Source organism: Rhopilema esculentum, chromosome 12, assembly GCF_057945365.1.
Source record: "Rhopilema esculentum isolate cy_ngs chromosome 12, ASM5794536v1, whole genome shotgun sequence".
Taxonomy (NCBI): Eukaryota; Metazoa; Cnidaria; class Scyphozoa; order Rhizostomeae; family Rhizostomatidae; genus Rhopilema; species Rhopilema esculentum.
In genome coordinates, this window is record NC_142826.1 from 1,370,812 (window position 1) to 1,385,938 (window position 15,127).

The 15,127-nt window shown below is 35.1% G+C and overlaps 1 protein-coding gene across 1 annotated transcript; it reads right to left on the reverse strand.

The window, feature by feature from the left end:
• Window positions 1-137: 137 nt before the first annotated feature.
• Window positions 138-14,407, reverse strand: LOC135681368 (charged multivesicular body protein 2a). The gene is made up of 9 exons (XM_065195816.2): window positions 14,110-14,407; window positions 10,569-10,656; window positions 8,389-8,493; window positions 7,559-7,609; window positions 6,087-6,158; window positions 3,518-3,600; window positions 2,881-2,935; window positions 1,842-1,939; window positions 138-1,025 (listed from the first exon to the last, which is right to left on the reverse strand). The coding sequence occupies exons 1-9, from the start codon at window positions 14,187-14,189 to the stop codon at window positions 1,001-1,003; spliced, it is 657 nt and encodes a 218-aa protein (XP_065051888.1). The 5' UTR covers window positions 14,190-14,407; the 3' UTR covers window positions 138-1,000.
• Window positions 14,408-15,127: the final 720 nt, after the last annotated feature.

The window sequence follows — 15,127 nt, forward strand, 5'->3', positions numbered from 1 at the left end:
TTCTTGGTAGAGGTCATCAGACATTGTGAACGTACTAAATGACGGTTGCGAGGTATTAATCTGACAAATTATGTCCGCATGATGAAGAAATTAGAAACGAAATCCAGCAAACGACAGGTGAAAGAGAAACTTAGAAGTCGGGCACAAATATTTGAAATATAACCAGATGCAATATTTATTTTAATGTAAGGGGAAAACGTAATATTTCATACAAACGCGGCAAAAAGTGATTAACTTCGCGAAAACGAGCTTCAAACTAAACACGTTTGATTATACATAAAACACCTTTTCCTAACGAAAATTGACACCTCCCATGTTGCTAAAGAAACAAAATTTAAGGTTATAATCAACAGCTTCTACAAATAAAACTTTACCGTTAAGTAGCTTTAATCCTTAGTTTATATTTGTTAAACGCCATAAACTAACCATTTAATCCCCCTATTGCTTCAAACTACTTTCGACTGATGAGCCTAAATTGAGTAATCACTTTACTTTGGACTGATGAGCCACCTTACATAAACGATATACTTTAATACTTGAAAAAGCTATTTGTCAGCAGAGTTTAGTTGTCAAAGTTACAATCGAAAGCTATTATTGGTCCATAAAATATTTAACTTAATTTACTTAAAGTTTAAGTTGATTCGTCAAGGCGAAAGGCAATGACACGAAGAGGCTTATGCAGAAAATCGCGGGATGTCCCGTAGAATTTTATTAGATGTCACGTGATTAGAACCAATCTTTGATAAATAACAGAAAGAGAGTGTTCGTCGACAAATATATAGGTGCACAAATTAGCATCAACAAGCTAACAACATTTTTTTAGCTAATTTACTAAAATGCTGTAAAGAATCTCATTTCAAAGATGCACCTTGCTGTCTAAACAATGTAACCTTTCCAATAAAAGTCTATTTAATATTGTATAAGGTATAAAAATTAATATACAAATCTTTTGTTCCGTGAATAGATAAGTGAAGATTGGAAACTCCCATTTCTAACTCGATCATTCCCTCCGCAAATTGTCCAGCCTGAAAAGCAAAAGCAAATATTATCAACACTTTGCATTTTTGATGACGTAGTCCTGAAAATGGAGAGGAAATTCTTATGTATACAGCAACAGAGCAGCAGGGTGTAGAGCAAAACATATCGAGGCAGTAGCTATATGTTTAGCAAAGTCTGACACATTCTTGCAAACTTTAACATAATATTTAAGTTGTTTTTCAGTTAAAACTTAAATATGTTTCATTAGGAAAATAAAACATTTCAAATCATAGAAGATAACTGTTTGCTGCATTGTCATGCTGATGTCAGTCATTGCATTCTCGCTAGGCATAAATATGACAACATTGGATATTTTCTGCGTTCAAAAGAATTTAGCATTTCAGCTCGGAATACAGGCAGCTTTGAATAGGCGGGAATATGAATGACAATTGTTCCATTTGCCGGGACAATCATTCCATGTGCGGGACAATCATTCCATGTGCGGGACAATCATTCCAAGTGCGGGACAATCATTCCATGTGCGGGACATTCATTTCATGCGCGGGACAATCATTTCATTTGCGGGACAATCATTTCATATGCGGGACAATCATTCCATGTGCGAGGCAATCATTTCATGTGCGGGAAGAACATGCTATGTGTAGGAAGTCTCCACCTTCACATGAAATATGTGACAATGGCTCCCCTGATGTCGAAACTTTCCATAAGATTTTAAATTATTAACAGAAAATCTAATCATCACAGCGAAAAAATATTTCACTTATGTGACGATGATGAAATTTTCAAAACAACGTAATTATGGATTAAAGCACCGTGAAGGAAATTAAAAAATAAATGCGAACCTTGCTTGCAAATCAGCATCGGCATCTGCAGCGGCTGCAGCTGGTTGTGCTTTCTGGCTTGTTTTCAACGATGCACCAGCTTCAGGCAATCCGGATAACTGCATTGAAACAAATCACCATTGAGAAAATTCTCAGTGCACAGTGTTACAGAAAGTGACATCCACAACTTAAAAGCTAGGTTTCAACGCTTATGTGTACAGTAATTTGGTCTCCAAATTTACTTCCTTTCTTGATAAGATTGGTTTTGTTTTAGTAACAATTTACAGTTTAAATTTTTGATACTATGAATAATTTCAATCAAAACCCTTTAACTAAAAGTGTGGCTTATGAGAAAGGAAGCCCTTTAGTGTGGTAAAGACTTTTAGGAGACAGGCCTAGAAAAAGAATTACAGCACGTGTTCTAAAAGCCCAATGTACTTATTCGAAGCAAGTGTACACAAAGCATGCATATTTATAGTTTTAAGAAATGGTTTTGTTGGATTTTGCAAGACTAATCTTACGTTGATGGGATAAAATCGTTGCTGTTGCCAAGTGATTATATGAAAAAGATCGGTTGAAATTGCAGGGGGTCCGGTCCACATCTCTTCTTTATACTTACGCTAATACTTAAATAGTAAAGACATTGCCAATGAAACATATCGACATTTCTATCAAAGCAGTGAGGGGGGAGGAAGATGGCAAAAGTAGAATGGGCCGATCACAATGTTTACAATCAACTCAACTAATTCTTTTGGCATTTCAATACATTTTGACATGGCTAAATCTAAAGATGGTTTTGAAAAATCAACTACGATATCTAGATATATGACAATGTCTACTGATTCATATCAACAGTGCATGGTTGAAAGCTATGAAAAAATGGAAATGTGGGAAAGCAAATTGACAGTTAATTCCCATTTAAGCTTGCTGAAATACTGGGGCTTGACAATAGACACAGAAAATACTAGCAGTTCCTTGTGCTGACATTCTTTAAATAAAACAAAATGTAGAATGAAATCCAAGACTATTCTAGAACTGTAAAGATGACACGGTTAAATACCTGATCTGTTAAGCTGAGACCCAACTCATCAAGAACTTGACTAACGACGGCCTCGCTAGAAAACATTAAGAAGGTATTTATTATATACTGACGAAGAATCACAGTTGTGTAGCATTATCTACGTTTTTTGCCTTAAGACGACGCTTCTCATCTTTGAGACATAGCAAAAGTTGAAAAAGCACAATAACGAAATACTGGCTATTGAACAAATCTTTTACGAGTATTGAACAAACTGACCGCTTTGAAATACTGAGCAAATATTTAAATTCTAAAAATAAAATAGCTATTGATTTCTTTGTTATCAATTTATCAATTAATTTTCTTTATAATAAAAGTTCTTAACGCATTAAACAAAGTCACCAGAAGCCATGGTCTAGGATTTAAAAACTCCACTCTTTCAGAATGAAAACGTACAGATATTTTGATGTGGATTGACATTTGAATCTTGTTTAGTAAAGTAGAGACCAGAAAACTCAAAATGGATTTATCTTCTAAATTCCGTTCTCTGATTTTCTTATGCTGAATTTTACAATATCCTTCAATACACTGAATTCTGTCTCATTGCAATCTTTCATAATGACCATGCGACCTATGCAACTTTATGTTGTAATAGCAATCAGTAAGAAATGCGTTAAACCTTTCTTCGTCGTCATCTTCATCCCCAAGAGCATCGTCTATTGCATCATTCATCATTTCCTCTTTCATGTCCATTATCTCTGACTAGAATGTTAAAATAACTTACATTATAAACCAACCAGTCACCACCAGAACGTACGGAGCTTTTACACTGACATTGATAGCAGTTTAGAGCATAAATCGGAGCCAAATCCAAGGTGAGTGAAGCATTTGCACTTTTTGAAAACCCTGATACTACTAACAATAATAATACATTATTTTTACAGGGTAATTCAATCAGCTAAACGCATATTGCTATCAAGAGAAGCCCTGTCTAAAATCACAAAAAACATTGGTAAATACTTAAAAGGGAAAGTTACAACTATATAATTATAAAAAGGCGTTAAAAATAGACAACATCCTATATAGGTTATACAGTTATTATACAAGTTTAATCTTTAAAATGTTCCTTCAAAACGTTCTTGAATTTATTATAGTAGTTTTCTGATTTGATGCAAAGTCGCAGAGCGTTGAATATTTTTACTCCACTGTAGAAGATCCCTCTTTTCGAACTTTCCAATTTGACTTTTGACATCCTCAGGTCTATATCATTAGGCCTTGTTGCTTTTCCGTGTTACAGTTTCGTAGAATAGTTAAGAAAAGACACCAGGAGCAGTTCCATTTAAGGACGCGATTTGAAAACGAAATCTGCACATTGAATTGATATCATGGAAGCGAATGATCGCCAGGCTCGTTGGTTATTATGCTGTTCTCCAAAAAGGATAAAAAACGAGCGTTTCCATAAAACGGATTTCCATTTTAGAAGGTAGCAAGTTTCATGTGTCGTTTCATGAGTAGAACTGAGAATCTCAAGTAGAATTGAAAAGTTTGGAAAAGCCACATGACTCTCAATATCACTAGGAAAATGGATAGTGTCCCTGTTCAATCTTTAGGCCCAAACCTTAAAGGCATTGAGTCGTGGTAAGTATCGTGATTTCGGCATGATCGCTGCTGTTTCAAGTGGTATTTGCATCCGTTGTTGACAACTTGCTATTGATGAAAGTTGTTTTGTCAATCAGTACGAGATGAGTTCATGTGACCAATTTAAGGTCAACCAATAGCATCGCAGTCATAAAAATCATGACTAAGCGGATTTTGGCACTTCAGGTTTATCCAATCCATTTTATCATCTTTTTTGCATCTTCCACTTTATGTATCTTTGTTTCACAAAAACCTCTCACTCCAACATAAATACGTAAAAATCCCTAACCATAAAAAGTTCTAGTCTAGTAATAAAGACGAAAAAAGCTGTGTACAGTACAGCAGTATCATACATAGGGCTATGAAGTTTACCAGCTTGACTGCAAAAAAACTTACAGTTTCACAATGCAAAATTTAATACTACTATCTTTCAGAGGCGCTTTATTCTTGTTTCTAGAGGCCAATTTCCATTGCCGAAATTTTTTCGCTTCTACGTGGGCAAAAGGTTATGAGCATGCGTGTTTGAACTTTTTCGTTTCATGTGCTTTGCGTGACGTTCGCCTTGAAAGTTCAAACTATTTGAACTTTTTTTTCTGTCGCCGGCGAATTTGACGTCCTATGTACATATAGCAAAGAGTCTGAGTCCAAAAGGAGCTTCGTGTTGGATGAGGGAATAATACAATTTCTTGTTACAAGTACACTCATGTTTCTTTACAATCCTACCAACAGCTCTGGGGCTAATCCTACAGCTCATGCCACATGCCAACTGTCACACATATCTCTCTTAGCATCTATTGGTTGGCGAAACTTCGATTCCTTCACTAAATATGGAACCACCTAAGACAACAGTTGCTCAAACTTTGCATACGGAAATATATAAAGAATAGTTGGTTGTCATATAATTGTAGATCTATAACCAGGTATCTGCAAGTTCCCTTACTTTCTCTCTCTTTGTAGAATTTCCGTACCCAAAATCATTTATTTGCTTTTTATGTTTCTTTTCTCTTACGCCTCAACAAATAAAGCAAAATCAGAATATTTGTATTCTCATCTGACATCTTGATATTCTGCTTTCTATTTGGCACGCAAAGCTACTATGAGCTGGAGATTGTGCGTCACGTAGTTTTCGCCTTTTGTCAGCGCAAACTCGACAAAATTTCGCCCAGTGGAGATTGGTCTTAAGTAAGAATTTGACACAAACTGGCATTTTAAAGCATTAAAAACGTAGCCACAGATACTTCTTCCAGGGTCACAAAACAAGGCAACGTAAGTCAATCTTTTCAATAAGCCTCAATCTAAATAAATTTTTTTTCCAAAAACCTTGTGCAGTCAAACAAATTCGCTAATGAGCTGCCACTTGATTGAGAAGCAAACATGAAAGGCTTGAGACTTTGTAAAATTCATTTTTGATAACAATAAAAACCATCAGTGCATTAGTAAAAATAGATAGCATAAAATGTACCAAAGTGGCAGTTGAGCAACAATGGTGTTTGGTTGATTTGATCAATAACCTCGGTCACCATTAGGAAGGGCATCCAAAAAAGGATAGAAATACAAAGATGTGCATTCAAACGAAATTCATAGAAATTGAAACGAAAATTAAACCTGACCTGCTTTTCAAACTCCATCATAATCTTTTGAATCTCGGGTAGTTTGAGCTGCTTGTTCATTTGAGCCATTGTCTACAAAATTGGTACAAAGAAAATGTAAACTACAAAAAAACTAAATCTATATGTTCACTCGCAAAACCTCAACAACTTCTTTAAAGTTAAAAAGATAAACTTTGAGGGCCAAAATGTCTCTTATTTGAAAGTATTTAAACATAGAAAATCTTATAAGTGTACTCAAAACAATTGTTGAAATGAACTTTTCTTATTATTAAGCCATTATCTTGTTCCATCGTGAACACGTTTGTCTCATAACGGCCACACTATTCTGGTTCATTTGTCAATCTTTATAGGGATTGTTCCAACTATTAGCAAACAAAAGTGTACAAAAGACTTTGACACTGTTTAACAAATAAAGATAGTTCAACTCAATGATTGTTGGCCGGTTCATAAAGCACGGGGGTATGGGGGGCTTAAGCCACCACAGCTTGAGCTAAATTGTCAGTTAAAACAGAAGCGTTTTTATCAGTAAATTTTGTCATTTGTCTGTAAAATTGTTTGTTTTTAAGGTTTTTTAGCCCACCCCTGAATATTAAGAAATGAACCACCAATGAAGCCTCTTGTTATCTCTCATTCAGCACACATTCCAGAAGCAATTACAGCGAAGAGTTTGAACTGAACCCAGATTCACGGCTCTACCTTTAAATTGTCGATTGATGTAGTGTTTTTTACAAAATTCTGTATATATCTTAAAAAACTTTTTGCGTACATACTCGAACTCCGTTAGCCCCCCTCCCTCTCCCTTCCACCTGTACGCAAACGTACGCTTTTCATCAGGTACCCCCTCCTCCCTTCATGCGTACTTAATTGATGAATGACCCCTTCTGGGATTTGATGATCATGCCTTAAAGGCTCTTGGTCAACCGGCATGCTTAGCGGACGTTGTCTTGAGAAATTGAATGTGTTTTGTATTTTCATGCAGTACGATATTAGGCCTGGTCTTTTGAATTATCGTCGCAAAGCGTGCAGGTTGCGCAAGAGCCTTTAAAATGACATGACTAGCCAGGGCCTAAGCCACGAATTTGAAAGTGGGGGGTTTCCCCTATAACTGCAGCTTTAAAGCTACTTTCTTCGCAGAAAAATGGTGGGGCCATGGCCCCTCCACTCCCCCCCTAAGTGGCGTTGGCCCTGCTAGCTATTGTTCTCTTTTGCATCTATCCTGTTGTGAAGCATTACCAAACCTTTGGGAACCAGAGTCACATCGAAAGCACGGGGTTCTGTTACTTAAAGTTGTGGCAAGAGCACCTTTGAAGGGGTTCATGTGCATTTTTCTTATAAAAAGTAAAGTAAACACCAAAAAAATGATTTTTCAGCATTGGATGGTCATGAGCAGCATGATAGGTATGAATGCTACACAAAGAGGGAGTATTTCTGTATAAACGTATGAAATTCAATCAATAAAAGGTTTATCATACCTTGGCACAACCTTTCATGGCTCTAGCCATTGCATCATTTGATCTCAATGTCTATAAGAAGAAAATGACTCTTAATTGGCTACATAAATAAAAGAAGGTTGACAATCCAGCTCCCAACAAATGAGAATAGAGCAGAAAATTGGAAAGGAAGGAACATTTGAAAGTAGAATAGAAACAAATGAACTAATAGAGGAAGCAATAGATCTAACACCATTGGTACAAACATTTTACAGGTACATACAGGAAAGTTCCATCAACAGCTATCTTTATAAGAAAATTTTCCCAATGTCCCTAGACTAGATTCAAGATTTTTATGCAATACATTGTTTCATATAAATTATTTCTGAATCATCAAAAAATGCAGGCCTCAAGGTGTCAAAATATTCACACAAACTGTGACAACTTGGCTTGTGCTCATCATAGTTCAAGCTATAAATTAAGTTATAATCAATTGCATTAATCTTCAATTTTAGAGATGCTTTGAGCATCTTGACTATAATGCTTGCCTTCTTTCATTTACTTAGATTTGTAATAACAATTCTTTTTAGTCACTAATCGGTAATAAAAACATCTTACAAACAAAACAATGGATCAAATAAACTGATGAATCAATTGTTACTATTTGAAACAATGATCACTCTATGAAGAGTAAACTGCCCAAAAAACAAACAAAGGCAGTGAAGTAAAATATAATAATGTTATCCAATCTAACATTCAGCTTTAAAAAAACAACTCCAGAATATAATTACATTCAGACTTGTTTAGCTATTCTAGCCCCTGTTAGCGGTAGAGTCACTGTATGTTAGCCAAGAAACATAACGTAAAATTACCTGTATTTTCAAAGAGACAGCTTGTAGATTTGCTTTCATCAAAATAAACTTTTTGACATATCTTCTTGTTCTGACCAAATCCTTTGCCATGATCTTTACAGCATCCTTAATTGAAATTATAATTATTAGTTACATTCTTTGTCGTTTAATACCTGCGATTTGTCACACACATGTATCAGTTATTTGACAGTTGCTTTTGACCCTCTTAGGACTGGTGTTCTTCAGGCCCAAAAAAATATGTATTCATGGAAACTATAACCCACACAAATTTCAAATCTCAAAACCAATACCTTGGGGCTTGGAGTCAATAAAACCAACACAAAGGGCAATTTTTAATAATACTTTTTTTGGAATCAAATTTCATTGTTTAAAATATTGCTCTGCAGAAAATCTTTGTGTGTAAAAATTTTCCGCAAGCATTAGTTTTCGCAAAAACCATTTTTCTCACTTAGTACAGAGTTTTCAAAAATTTAAAGAATTAATCTGGAACTGTGCAACAATTTTCATGCTTGAATAAATTTCATTTGCTAAAAGTGAGAGATCGATCAACAACTAAGGTGGGTGTCAAGTCATAGGGGTCTCGGGTCTGATTTTTCCTGGATGCCACTCTTTGCATTTGGAGAAATTTTTATGACAGCTTGCAAGTTCTTGTGAGCTGATGAAAAGCATGCAGGGCGGAAAAATGTATTGAGTTAGGTATTTTTCCATGTTTCTTTCCTAAGATTATATTACTGCTTTTTTCTTGCTTGTTTCACGGTATAAAGTGGTACTTAATACAATATTTTCATGTACCTTGCTTCATCTTTAGGTATGACTGTACCCCTGTTTCATGGCCTGGGTGTTGCGTAAATATTTTGTGTGATCGGGCTAATCGGTTTGCTTTGCTCAAATTCCATTGGTAAAAAGGCAGTCTTGCAGCAATGCAAAAAGATTTGCATTCCTTTTTTTGCCCAGAGTGACTGTGTTATTTCACATTCTTCTTCATTTTTGTGGATAAGAAAGTGCATCTTAAGGTTACGGTAAACGTTTTTGACATGATATATGGTTTTTCTCCCTAAAAGTCATACTATTTACAGAATCAGATTAAACTATACATCATTCCATTCACAAGAATTTGGTGATTCCAACCATATCAAATTAATTGGCAAATATTGTAAAATGATATTTTCCAGGCAACATTATTGCTTAAAAAAGTGTACCACCCTTAAAAGCTATTTTGTACCCTTGCGTTGGAGGTAACAAAATCTAACTTATATCAGCAGAAAGGGCTGATCCAAAGCTACCAAATTATGTCTCAGAATTTTCAAATTCCTCCTTGCCTTGAAACTATATCCTGTCAAATATTGGCAAGCAATTTCTCTTCCCTCTTATAGCTGTATTGAGCTATAAAAGACGGACCAGAGCAAATACAAAAATTTTGAGGCACTCTTTGCTTACCGATATCTGTCCTGGCCATGAGCCATTCGATTTGTTCCTTGGGTACAAAATAGCTTTTTTGTACCTGTATGTAGAAGAATTTTGTGTCCGGAGAAAACTGGATTTTATTGATCACGCTTGCAAGGTACACTCGTAAACCACAGTGGAATCCGGGTCAAGTCATTTGAAGGTTTAAGACCAATAAGATCGTTTGAATAAACACAGCCCGACACGGGATACATGGATGTGTCATGGGATATTGTAAAAGAGACATGCGACCACAACCGCAAAGCAACGATAATCGGCTGAACAGGTCAAGAGATTTTCAGGCAGAATTTTGATAAATAAATTATGGAAACCTTCATTTACATGGGATTTTTCCATTAACAAAATGCCTGTTAGTTTCAAACATTGTATGATTTGAAAGTTCGGCTACTAGAATGTGAACAAATCGAAAAATGGATGCTTTTGTCCAGAAAACTTTTACCGTAATCTTAAAAGAACTGCTGGAAAATGATCATTTTAAAGATTGGAAGGCAATGACTTCTTCAGATGATCATTGTTTTTCTTCAGTTTCTTTTTCAAAGTACCTGCCCTAAAGTTCAAAAAATAAGTGAAATCCAAGAGTTAGTGTAATCTTAAAGTGTAGTGTGTGCGATTTTTTATTCTTGAAAATACATGCAGTGCTGAAAGTAAGTGCTCACCGAGCTTAGATCATAAAAAATTACCTAAATCACTTTAATTTCTAATAAAAATATAGTCACCATTTGCCCTTCTTTTGCCATCTTTTTTATGTCATTAATTACTTTCTTCTCTTGATTTTCCATTTTGGTGCGCTCTCTGTCAAGGTCTCTGAATAAAAGAAACATGAGGCATTTTGAGATTACAAGATTAGATTAAAGACAAGATTAGACAGCAGTAGTTAATAAAAACTTTGAGAATATCTAAAATTAAAGAAAATGGGACTCATCTCACAAGAGAGACAATATAAATAATCCACATAAAAAAGCCATTGAGAAACCAACCACAGGCAAAATATACAATTTTTATTCGCAAGTGTTTACTGTAAACGATCCTGCTTTCAACATGGCAATTTTTTTCAAATAGAGAAGCATTCAAGGAGTTTTCTATGGTATAAGCCAGCTTTGCTTTAAAAACCACCAAAGTATCTTAGAAAAAAGGAACTCCCTCCCAAACTGTAACTTTTTGAATTCAGGGATTTTGGTGTGGATTTATCAGACAAACAAACTTGATACAAGCAAGGTTACACCAAAAGACAGTAAACCCTGCCTTCATTTATGTTTATAGAAAGTTGCAAAGGGACTTAGAGACTCAACAAGCAGCTAGTGCACTACTGATGGATTAATCTATAAGCAGTTGATTCTTTGAACCATGGCGTACTTGTTTAACTCAGTGCATATGGTTTCAGTATAATTGCCTTGTAATTCATACATTTTATCCTAAATCCAATGAATTGCTTTCTCTAGACTTGCTTCGGTCACTCTCTCTTAAAGCTACAGACCTCTAAAAATTTGAAAGAGATTGGATGATGTCTGCCTGAGGGGGTGAATTTCCTGACTAATTCTGTCCATTAAGCTAAAGTTTTGAGTATATTTCCACACACATTTCCACACACATTCTTCCTTTTTGTGCACTTAACTTCTTGAAAATTTCCGATTGTAATACCAAACTACTTTGCAATTAAAGAAGCATGAGAATTTTCAAAGAAGCTTTTAGGAAGTTCAATCCCCAGGACACTTGTTGTAAAGCACCAAAAGCATCAAAACTAGACATTTTTCTATTCAATTTTTAATCCTGGTAATAGTAGGTGTGCACACATACCCCTCAACACAGTCTCAACACATGCCTAAAACTGCTGAGACATGCTTTTTATCGCACGCCTAGTTTCACATTATGAATTACTATTCTTTTTCTATTTTGTTTCTTTTTACTTCTTGTTTATTTTCTCTAAAGAAATTTTTGATCTCTTTTGTGTGTGTTATCTTGATGGCATTTCCAGAGAGCGTATTAACTGTTAAAGGCCTGGCTTCCATTACTTTGTTTTTGTACTTTTCTTCATTTTTCTCATTCCATCTAGGAATTTTCTAGAACACATTACCCAGAGCCGCTCTGTTTTGGTCAAATCGATAAAGTGGGCATTTCCATTACTCCATTTTTATCAGTTTATATATCCTTCATTTGAGCTCCTTTTGCTGAGATTGAATGACTTTGCTTTTGAATGCCTCTATCTTTGCTGTTCCCAATAAAACAATGGGTTTTCAAATGAATCCTTTTTGAATGATTCAACTTTTTAATTTAAACATCATTTTTGAATGACTTTGGTTTGGTATCGAATGACTCCGTTTTTGAGCGCATAAATGGAACTCAAAATCTTAAATGGATTCATTCAAATTGGTTCAAACACGAAAACGGCCTAGTGGAAACAGGGCTTAAAAACTTGTATGCCTTTTGTTAAATTATTTTATTTTCAAGAAACTTCTTCTAAATTAAATAAAAATTATTTGGTTGTATGAAAACCTTGAACGCTTTTTCAAACAGTTATACACCCCTTCAATTACATACATGGCAATTGAAATGCAATTAGGTCTTCATTAAAATCATGAGCTCTTCATTTTATGGATTGCCCACCTTTGCAGGCCATGGCAGACCATCATCACCCAAACTTTTCAAGGGGTGCAATTACCAGCATGCCAGCAAATTTCATATTACCAGGATTACATTATTGTTAAAGCTTGCTTTAATATTTGAGACCAATGATGTTATTATTTTACCATGTTTCAACTGATATAGATATATCTGGAAAATTGAAAGAGAAAATGTTTGTTTTAAAATGTGTGCAACCTTACATCTGCTCATTTAGATTTTTACAGTTGTCACACAATGATGCTATGGTGAAAAATTATTCAAAGCAAGTAAAATAACTCTTAAATGACTGTAAAACAATAACTAAAACAAACAATTCTGCTATCAGGAAGCATTTACGTGAAAAGCCAGATTATGCAAAAAGCTCTAATGGCAACATGTTTAGCCAGATCACCTTCATGTACAATTCTTGCCAAAAAAATAGTTGAAATGCTCTTCCCTGACAGCTTGCAAACAGACAATGTGAGTACCTTACTAATATATCACGGTTGCTTCCAAAATTTTGCCCCCCTCCCCTAGTATAACTTGGATTACTTTCAATACCTTCATACAGCTTTCAGTGAAAAGATTTTTACTTTCAGCATCAAACCAGCAAAATTGAACAACATTGTATTATAGGGGGAGGGTTTTTAAAGCTTTGGCTTTACACAAGTGTTCTAAAAATTTTGACAAGGATTGTCGCAGTTTTGGAATCTATCTACATAATCACAAAAAACCACCATTGTGTAGGCAGAGGAGTTCGTTTTCACCTTAGGACTCCATTGGTAACATTCTCAATTGGCAAGCAGCACTGATTGTGCAACCTATACAGTCATGTGCTCACGTTTTCTGATTGGCCTTTTTCTCATTGGGATACGTATTTCCAAGCTTAGAGTTTTCAATCTATGTTCTGACATTTCATACTCTGAAGAGTGTCAGACGAAATGTTTTGGTATATTTCAAAAATGAATAGTTGTTTAGGGGTTGCTTATTCAAAGCCATTTTTTAATTTTTTACCATCACAAGATTTTTTTTTCTAAAACATTATTCCATTACCAAACAAATGCTTCATTTAATTCCATGCATCTGTAAATTTATATTTACTGGAGCCAGAAACATAGCCGTTCCCAATGTAAATTAGCTGCAGGGGCAAAACTTTTTTTATATAAAGAAGGGGGCAAAACCCTATTGCTTAAAACAATAGAAAGCCACTTGGCCTGCAGGGGCAATTGCCTCCTGTTAGCATGTTAAAAAAGGCTCTGGCCAAAAATACTAATAGCAATCAATGAAATATTAATGCCTTTCATTTTTTGAGATTTTCTCTTTGTTTGCATTGAAAGTCTATTTTCAGATCTAGTTAAAGTACATTTTCACATTTATTCTGTTGAGACTTAAACAGATTTTCCTGCAATAACAGTTCACGACACGATCTCACACGCACAGTCTTTTAAGCACAATAATGTTAACACGGAAAACAATGAAAGCATTAGGTGTAATATTTGGACATGGAACTTCGAGCCTCTAGAAACCTAAGTATAGAACACTAATTCTTGAGCTGAAAAACACCTCGTAGGAGCAAAGTAAATCCAAAGCTCACTTTTCAATGTTTTTCTTTTTCATGAGCCATAAAATGCATAAAAAGATAGTAATTTGAAAATTTACCTTATTGCACGATTTAATGATCGTTGATGCTGCCTAAGCATTTGCTCAGGGGTCTTTTTCTTGCCAAACAACCACTCCATTTTGCTGACGAAGTTCTTTCTCCCAAGGAATGATCTACGTTATGTCAGAGTAATTTAGGCCTGTCACCAATAAACCAAGGATATTTATGAAGACTTTAATGACTTCTGACAATAAGCACTTCTGTGAAGCATGCAAATTGAACCACTTTTTCACTTCGCTAAAATTTCGTCAACTTCCCCAACTTTGGGGAGTGATTCAAGTAACGAAAATAGATGTGAAATCGCCTCTTGTGGGTGTTGGGCTTGGAAACGAGGAATAGACCACAAATTTGAATGACGTCATTAAAAATAAGTTTGTCATCGTTTTGATGTATTTTACGGTATTTTTGTATTTTGAGTAAATGAGTATTTATTTTATGGTAATCTGAGTTGGAAACCCATTTCTAAGATCTTATTTTTTTAATTTGTAATATTTTACTGTACAAGGCAGGACGACAAGCATCACTATCATAGAGTCCTGCTGTGGAAACGAAGATTTAACATGGACTTGGGATTCAAATATCAATTTGAAAACATCATTTGAAGACAAATTTACCTAAAATAGTTAGACTTTAATTCTAGCATTTCAATATATCTAATCTACAGTTTTATTGCCATATGAGAACCTTTAAACCTTATAAAATACCCAAAAACTCACCCAAGCTTAGCCCAATAACGTGGGTTATTGCAAGAAAGCTACCTATGAAGGGTATTATACCAATAGAACAACAATGTTTTGAGGGGAAGAGGGGGGTGCTAATAACAATTGCCAAACACCTAGTATAATTATTTGCCTAATACTTTCCCTCAGGATTCACCCGGACAACTAGGAGAGATCTTCAAAATCAAGGTTTATGCTACTTAAATATGGCGATTTATCTATTGGGGAGAAAGAATATCGTTTTTCTGCAACAGAAGCCGCCCTCGAATGGAAGCCACAAAACAATCAATAAAAGCCG